At 24.9% G+C, this 10,000-nt stretch overlaps 1 protein-coding gene across 1 annotated transcript in view; it reads left to right on the top strand.

Annotated features, from left to right (window-relative positions):
• The window catches only part of LOC105846261 (diphosphoinositol polyphosphate phosphohydrolase 1), a 38,347-nt gene that overhangs the window by 11,728 nt on the left and 16,619 nt on the right, over positions 1-10,000 (top strand). Inside the window, exons 2-3 of the mRNA XM_065792058.1 lie at positions 421-531; positions 692-736. Coding sequence (XP_065648130.1) covers positions 421-531; positions 692-736 — 156 coding nt within the window. The remainder of the gene's footprint in view (positions 1-420; positions 532-691; positions 737-10,000) is intronic.

Genomic DNA, 10,000 nt, shown 5'->3' with positions numbered 1-10,000 from the left:
TGAATGTTTTTTTTATTATTATTAAAAAATAAAAACATTCTAGTCTATAAAGTTGCATTTTTGAGGTTTTTTAAAAACTTGATTTTGTTGCTTTTGAAGACAAAGAGTCGCTAAGAGTTGCTTTTTACCACAAACATCAAGTTTAGATGTCAATCTATAAGAGTGTGTATATATATATATATATATATATATATATATATATATATATATATATATATATATATATATATATATATATATATATATATATATATATATATATATATATATATATATACATATATATATATATACATATATATATACATATATATATATATATACATATATATATATATATATATATATATATATATATATATATATATATATATATATATATATATACACACACATATAAATGCTTACATATTTAAATAGATATTACTGGTATCCAGCTCAAGCAATGATTCTCTTTGGGTTGTTCCAGCTGGTGGTATAGATCCTGGAGAAAATCCAATTCAAGCTGCTATTAGAGAAGCATACGAAGAGGTATTGCTTTAGATGGTGGTTTTAATTTTGTTTAGTTCTTTTTACTGGTTTTATTTTTTTAATTTTTTTTTTTTTTTTTTTTTTGTACTTATGTTAATATGTTTTTCTACTAATACTAGTTACTTGCATTAATCTGGATAGACTCAAATTAATTATTTAGGCTGGAGTAATAGGTGTGGTTGGTGATTGTGTTGGAGTGTTTCAAGTAAGTTCTGACTTTTATTTTAAAAATTATTTAGTACAATTTTTAAAAATTTTCTTTATTATTTCAAAATTTTATTATTTATTAAAAAATGTACTATTACTGTTTATGTTTAATATTTAATGGATATTTTTATAATGAAAACCTAAATTAATTAATTTAGTAATAATTAAAATAATTTCAATTTAGGTTAATCAAGGATATCAATAATAAATTTTTTCTTGGTCTTAATATTTTTCAACTTTTCAACATCATTATATCATTAATATATTCCTCTGCGATATATTCACGATTGATGAATGTTTTTACGCTTGAATTGCACGATTGAAGCTTTGATATCAGTTTATGCAAACTAGAAGAGTTTAACTCAACTAAATTTAAAATGTGTTTGTTTGTGTGTGTGTGTGTCTATATATATATATATATATATATATATATATATATATATATATATATATATATATATATATATATATATATATATATATATATATATACATATATATATATATATTTATATATATATATATATATATTTATATATATATATATATATATATATATATATATATATATATTTATATATATATATGTGGAAAATGCGGTAGTGGTAAAGCACTCGCTTCATAAGCGAGATGTTCCTCCAAGTTCGATCCCCACCACGTCCCTGGTAGTACCGCGCTCAACTTGTTTCTCCGCGCAGCGGCCTTGTTCCTCAAGGTTCGTGTTTCGGAGTTATAGAGTTGAGAGAGGGTTATAACCACTATTAAGTAGCCTCCTCATCTGTAGTGGCCTTCTCGGCCTTGAGGAGGTGAACAAAAAATATATATATGTTGGCAATTCCATGGCAGAAAATAAAAATGTAGTCAAATTTTTTATCTTTTTGTCAACTTATAGCATATAAATATTGATGTAGACACATAAAAGTTTATTTAAAATATACCTTTAGTATTAAAATTAGTTTATTTAAGTCATTTTTATGCTTCCGAAAGTTATGATTTTTCTCATTGTCGTATCATTAAAAAAGTATCATTTTAAAATTTTATTTTAACCATGAATTTATTTGCATATTCGGAATTAATTTAGTGTTAAAATGGAGCTAACATGTTCAAATTCTTATTGGTCAGATTTTATTCTTTATAAATTATATATATTTCAAGAAAATAACAAAAGAACTTTTGCAATTTTCATGTAACATAAGTTAACTAAAACATGATCAATTTTTTTGAAGAACTTAACTTTTTTAATAATATATGTGAAAGAGTATTGAATGTTATGTTTTTACATTTAAAGTTTTGATTAACGATGCTTAGTTAAAGCACATTTTCATTTTAAATTTGTGTAATGTTAGTTAAAATTACATGCATTTAATAAAGTTCTAGTGCTTTTTTTTCAGCAAAATGAATTATGTCATTAAGTAGTACTTATTTAGCCACGTTGGCTTGACAACGTTATAACTAAAACTTTATTTTAGGAGAATTTAAAAAAAAATCTTTTATTTTTTTTTAATGTTAATTAAATTATTTATGTTATTGTTTTTTTATTTGTTTTTGTATTCTTAATTTGGTAGACATATAAATATGCATAAATAAATAAAAATAAGACCTTTATAAATATTTTTATTTAGACATTAAAAAAAAATAAAAAAGATTTATTCGCTATTCTCTTATAAAAAAAAATCAGTTAGAACCTTCTTTATTTTTGTTTTCATAAAACAAGTTATTTATAAATACAATTAAGGGGGGTCAGCCATAAAGCATGTCACCCTATATTTGTCAATTCTTAACCCCTTTCCTAACTTTTTCCCTGTCCCAAGCGATCACATATACCTGAACCTAATCATGATAAACTCCTAAATACTTTACAGCATTTTAAAAATTCAACCTAATGAAAATAAAGCAATACGCATAAATGTAAGAAGTCTAAGTAAAAACTTCAACAAACCAAAGATTTTCTTATTTAAATGACTCAAATTAAAAAAAGTTGCTCTTGGTCTCGCAAAAAATTTGTTTTTCAATTTGATAACTTTTATAAATGTTATGAAAAATCACTTAGGAAGAGTGCCACCAGTTTTTTAAATTTCTTTTGTTAATTATTTTTAATGAATGAGTTCAATACTTTTGCAATTCTTTTGTTACGCAGCTCTAACTCCTGATAGTAGATATAAAAAATCCACGAAAATAATCACTCGGTAACATAGGTGATGTAACGTAAGTTAAATACATAGTATCAAAAAAAACCAGGTTGTTTTCCTTAGCAATTTTTTTACCTTGTTTTCCTTGTAACATAAGTTAAGTGGCATTTTCAGTAATAAGTTCGCCCTCTTTTGGCCAGACTCAAAACTTTTTAGCCTATTTTATTCTTTAGACTAACAGCTTTAATACAAAATAGCTAAAAGTTTAATTTACAGTTTAAATAGCTAATATTTGATAAAGTTGTTTCGCGTGTAACGTAAGTTAAAAGTGGAATTGTTCATATATATATATATATATATATATATATATATATATATATATATATATATATATATATATACACACAGCTCTTGGAATTAGGAAAAATATAGTCGGCAAAAATTTGCCAATTACATTTTCCTAATTTCTGCTGACCTCACACAGATTATGTTTGACCTCAAACACTTCTGTCGGTAGTTGCAGTCAGCATTGCCAATTGTTGACCCTATTTCTGAGGGTTATATATATATATATATATATATATATATATATATATATATATATATATATATATATATATATATATATATATACATATACATATATATATATACATATATATATATATATATATACACATATATATATATATATATATATATATATATATATATATATATATATATATATATATATATATATATATATATATATATATATATGCAGGGGGCTATTCTAGAAAAATAATTTTGGTGGCAGAATTTTGTATATATATATATATATATATATATATATACATATATATATATATACATATATATATATATATATATATATATATATATATATATATATATATATATATATGTGTGTATATATATATATATATATATATATATATATATATACATATACATATACATATATATATATACATATATATATATATATACATATATATATATATATATATATATATATATATACATATGTATATATATATATATATATATGCAGGGGGCTATTCTAGAAAAATAATTTTGGTGGCAGAATTTTGTTAAAAAATTGCTGTATATAGGCATTTTTTAGCAAAAAAACAAACAAACAATATTTTTCAAAATACGTTCAACACTTTCAAAAAGGGTCTAGAATAGCCCCTAAAATATATGTATGCATATATTTTTATATACAGGGGTCAAAATAAGTGTTGGACATCACCACCCCTTGGACCATTCTTAGACCCACTGCAAAAAGGCAAGCAATCATTGTCAATTTTGTCCAAAAAAAATAAAGATTACATACATACATGCATGCATACATACACAGGTTTGTTTAAAAAGCTCATTATGGACTAATTTTATCAAATTTCAAAATTTTTTGCCCTTTTTATTGCTTCTCTGTTTATTTCAAAGAGATTTTAACTCCCATACAATTCTTTTTTTGGAAGGAAAATATCAAAAGCAGAGAAAGTTTCAGTACAATAATGTTTGAATAAACATCTAGTTATATTAAGTATTTTTAGCACCAAAAAAAAAAAGTTACTGTAAAAGGATGTGACTGATGAATGATTAGTCATGCAAGATTGTATTTGGTTGCTAGATCTAAAGATGATATTTTGCTTAAACATACCAAGATAGTATTTGTAGAAAAGAAAAGAAGATACAATCACACAATGATGAGCCGTCTTGAGTTCACCATCTAGAGCATATATAAGTACATTTACAATTCATACCTTATTATCAAGGCTGCAATATACAAGTATATCATTAGCAAATAGACTTCAGCCAGGTAAGATAATCAGCAAAATCATTAATACTGACAAGAAAATAGGACCAAGTAAAAAACTTTGGTACTCAAGAGAGAACTCTACTGCAATTAAATAAATACAAATTATATGTGTAATTGTATAATTTATATAAACTATATAACTGTATAATTCAATAATTTTAAAAATTTACCCAGATAGATTATACAATGCCAGCTAAAGGAGAAGACCAGCATGTCAAAATTAGTTTGAAATGTCAAGAGCATTGGTTATTGCCTCGCTTCTATGTAATGCATGGTAGAACCTCTCTGTTAATACAATTCACAAATCAGCAGTAGAGAATTGAAATTAATTGTCTGATTGTTGCTGGACTTAAGATATTAAAAGTTTGTTAATTGAAGACTCAAAGTAATTGAAAACTCAAAGTAATTGAAAACTCAAAGTAATTGAAGGCTTGAAGTAATTGAAGATTTCATTAATAATAGTAAGAAGACTAATTTGGTGATAATTAAAAAAATCAGATAGTTTAAGGAGTCAGAAAGATTTCCAGAGTTTTAAGAAATTAAAATGGTCCCAATTTCTGGCAAAGTTGCTGTTTTCTAACAGGTAGAAAAACTAGATTCTATTAATCACTTGTTAAAATAGTTTAGAGAGTATTGAGCTCTAGAAGATATTGTAAGGTTATGATTCTGATCATAAACTGTAAAAGAGTTTGAGTTATTTGATCATTTAAATAAATATATCAACAGAGGCTGGAGTGTTGTCTCGCAATAAATTAATCAGGTTGGCTGGGATGTCTAGAAAAGTTTAGTCATTAGATTTAAGAGTTTAAGAAAAACTGCTTTTCAAATAGGGCTTATTCTGGCTTACCCTTGGGTGTGGTAATAAGATTGGACCCCTTGTATGACAGATGAAATTTCTCATGTGTGATTTTTTTTATTGACTATATTAAAATATTTCCAAGTACCTTTAGAGATCTACCTTCTTCTACCTTCGGAGATAAAATAAGAGATTTAATTATAGAATAATGCATTAAACAATATTTTTATGCATGCAAAATCTTGCCATGATAAACATGCGCTTGTTTTCACAAAAGTTGTTCTGGTGGAAAAGATTTAAAAAAAAATTATTTTAACTGAAAATATGTGGAAAAAGCCACGGAGTAGATTGAGGCTTGACTTAAAACCAATGACAAAGAATGAAAATTTTCATGCCTGCTCAAATCCAGATAATTACGTAAGTGGCACTAGTTTTAGAATTGCGATAAGAGGCTGAATCTAAAGTAGTATTGCAGATTTATGTGAATGATCTGATGTAGTTTCAATTTTTGAAATCATAGTTTTGAAACTAGATATTTAGAATTTATAAAGTAAGAAATAGTATTTTTTGAACAAATTAGTTGTAAATCAAATTCAGAATATATAAAGCAATGTCCACAAGAGGTCAATATTGTCACACACGCACACACACACCCTCCTTCCACACACACATGCACGCATGCTGACTTTTAGCGACTCTAGCTTAAGTCACAAATATATAATTAAAACAAATGTCATAACTAATGAATGTGAAAAGTAATAATGTGATAACAAAGGTTCTTCTGCGCTTTCAAAGTATATATATTGCATTATTGTTATGGCTTATTATTAGGGCTATTATATTATTATGGCTTGCATTACTATTACTTTTTTTTGTAAAATTTTACAACCAAAGTTACATTTATTCTGCACCTTTTACTAATTTCAGAGTGGGTGTCAAATATATTACATTGTAATGGTTGCAGTAATTTTACTTAGGAATATACAGTACCTTTTTTATAATTTTTAAATTCATGCAAGGAGTATACAGTGGGTATGGCATAAAATAAAATTTCAATCAGTTGCAGGGCAGGATTTACAATCAAAAAATACACAGCAATCAGCCTAGGCTGATTGCTGTGTATTTTTTGTGAATTTTAAAATTAATATTTGCAAAGCAGCGTCTAAATGGTAAGATATTGAAATTAAAAAAGTATTCCTTTGAAAATAGTCTTTAAACATTATACCAGTTGCAAGAGACAGCTAAAATACATATATTATTTTTCTAAATAGTGTGTTAATACATCAGGGTCATGTTTGCAGTTTTTTTACTTTGTTCATGTTTTCTAATTAGTTGTGGAAAAATTAATAAAAACTATAAAAGAAAAATTTTTTAATTGAAATTCATTTTGATAAAAATAAACTAAAAAAGTATATGTTTATAAGTTAGAAGTTATATAATAAAAGGTCCCATGAGTTTTTACTGTAACTTTTGTTTTGTACCCTTTATTTTATTACTTAATTAATGTCAATAAAAAATTATTTTATACTTTTTATTTTGTTTTTTATAAAAGTATAAAAGCAATTAGTTATTAATATATAATATTTTTGTTTTCTACTTTAGTTATTGTGCTGAAAAGAATACGTGAAAAGTGATTTAAATAGTTCCAGGAAAATATCAAATTTACATACGTATTAAAAAGATTAATTAAAAAGAACAAAAGCAATTTAAAAATATACATGACAAATATTTAATAGTTATATAAGGAATTAAAATTATACATGACAAATACTCAAAAGTCATTATAAGGCGAAGGGATTGTAATACTGGTTAATGGTTTACCATAAATACCTAAATAAGGTTTAAGTTTTTTACTTGTAAATGTTTGTAATTTACTGGTAAATCAAGCTTTTTGCTATGTAAGGATGTTTTAATTCCTAATTGCTGAATATTTTTATCTAATAAAGAACGTACTATAAATATTAAATAAATTATTTCTTTTCTTTTCAATAAATTAAATATTAAAAATATAGAGTAATGCATTCTTTAGTTTGAACTTAAGGCCTGAGTAAACTTAACGACTCTAATTAAACAACAATTGAAATAAATGTTGGCTTGTTTTGTAAATTTTTTATCATTGAAGAAAATTATTTTTTTTAATTTCGTCTATAAAAATTGTTTTAAAAACCTTTTAATGGATAAAAGTTCAATTTTGAATTACAATAATTGTACGAGATATCGAGAAATGAGAGATATCGCCATATGTAAACAATGCACAAAAAGAATTCAAACAGCAGGTGAAAGTACTAGTGGTTTACATGCCTATAAAAAAGAATGCACAAAAAGAATTCAAACAGCAGGTGAAAGTACTAGTGAATTACATGCCTATAAAAAAGAGTCAACATAAAATTAATGTGTTGAAAAGAAATATAGAAGAACACCCTAAAGAACCAGCAGTTGCAATAGCATTGAAAATTACTTCTTTTATCAAAAAAAGAGACAGATCACTTGAAGCTGTACTTTTGAGAATGATTGCACAAGATGGCATTCCTTTTAATAAATTTGTATGTCTGAATAAATAAAAGGGTATATAGAGTTAAACCATTCACGAAAAAGTAATGGATTATGCCGATAAAAAATGAAAGCGTTTGTAAAGGAAATTTAACCGAATAAGCTCAATAAAAAAGCTTATAGATTTACCACAGATGAATGGACATCAAATAAAAAACGCCGGTATATAATATTATTATTCATGGAAATGATGGTAATTTTTGGAATCTTGAATTGACTTGGATTCATGGATCCACACCTGCTGAGGTAAGCGCAGAACTAATTGAAAAAAAGCTTAAAAAGTTTAATATAGCATTGTCAAATATTGTGTGCATAACATCAGATGGAGCTGCCGTTAACAAGAAACGGTTAAGTTACTTAATAAAAAGCATCAGTTGTGTATCCTACATAGCCATTGGCAATCATAAAAGTACTTTATAATATTAGTTCAACAGATGTTCAAGATGTTAATGAAAATGATGGTAATGTTGACTCCTAAATGAATCAGATTCAGATTTGAATAACAGCCTCATTGCTGTTTAACCAAATGCTGATTTTTCTATGAAGGTAAAACTTCATCTTTTTCTTAACAAACGGACAAGAATAAAGCAATAACTGTTTTATAAGAAAATAACACGAAAGATCTAAAAGAAGTTATAAAAAAAGAGTTGGACTATTTTTGACAAGAAAATATACGAGGGAAGTACATTCAGATAGTGTTTGACTATTTGATGATCATTCGTCTAACAAGAGTTGAACCTGAAAGAGTATTTTCAGGAGCTGGACTTATTTGTACTAAAATTAGATCTCGATTAGGAGACAAGACATTAGATAGTTTAAGCTTTCTACAAAGCTACTTTTTGAAAAATGATGTTTTACAAAAATGGTATTATCAAAATTGTATTGGTTTATTGATATATAAAGTTTAACTGTAATTTACCGATTTACAATTACAATTGCCGGTATTACAATTTTCATTTACCAAATTACCAGTAAATCAGAAAGTCGGTAAATTTACAAACCCTAATAAGGCGATAAAAGTTGTACCAAGAGAAAACCAAACTTTTAGTTGATATAAAGCATAGATTAAAGCTAATAAAAATATTTACTTATAAAATTAAAAAAACTAAAAAAGTGCTCATTAAATGATAATTAAAATGAAATTTAAAAATTTTTGAAAAATATAATTAATAACATCCTTTGTTTAAAAAAAAACTGTTAAAAAATCGTTTATATATAAAAATTATCATATTGTATATTAAAACTTACCAAATTATGTTTTTTTATTATTATTTTTTTTTTTTTTTGCCAAGAATTAGTTTATCATTAAAGCTTTAATTTAGTTTTGTGAAAAAACATTTTACTAAGATATAAAAGTTTCAAATTTTTACTTAGCATATTTGTTAAGTTTTGTGAATTGAAGGGTTTAGAGAGGATAGTAAAAAAATAAAATTAAAAAAAAAAGCTTTACTGGTGATGGTGGTCATTACAACAATCAAAAAATGAACAAAATAATAGCTTAAACGAAAATAATAGCATAAAGGTCTTACTATAAAACATAAAAATGAGGGATATATATATATATATATATATATATATATATATATATATATGTATATATATATATATATATATACATATACATATACATTTACCTGTTTCATCACATCATCTCTGTCCTAAGTTTAGCTCTATAGTTTTTATGTGCATTCACACAAGAGTTCTTGCATGCAGAAATAATGCCCAAAGAAAATTATTCCTGCAGCAATAATAATGTCCGAAGGGAATTATTTGTCTACTACTAATCATTACAATTTGAGCATATTAAACTTGATCACTATTTCCTTTCTTTATTTTTTTATTTTTTTTATACCTATTGTATTATTATAATTATTGAAGACATAAGCTTTGTGTATTGTTTATATATTCTCAACTGCTGTTATTCCCCTCTCTCAACACTGAAATATAAACCACACATAC

This window comes from Hydra vulgaris, chromosome 03 (genome assembly GCF_038396675.1).
Source record: "Hydra vulgaris chromosome 03, alternate assembly HydraT2T_AEP".
NCBI classification, from domain to species: Eukaryota; Metazoa; Cnidaria; class Hydrozoa; order Anthoathecata; family Hydridae; genus Hydra; species Hydra vulgaris.
The sequence above is the reverse complement of the archived record's forward strand: the minus strand, read 5'-3'. Positions and strand labels throughout refer to the sequence as shown.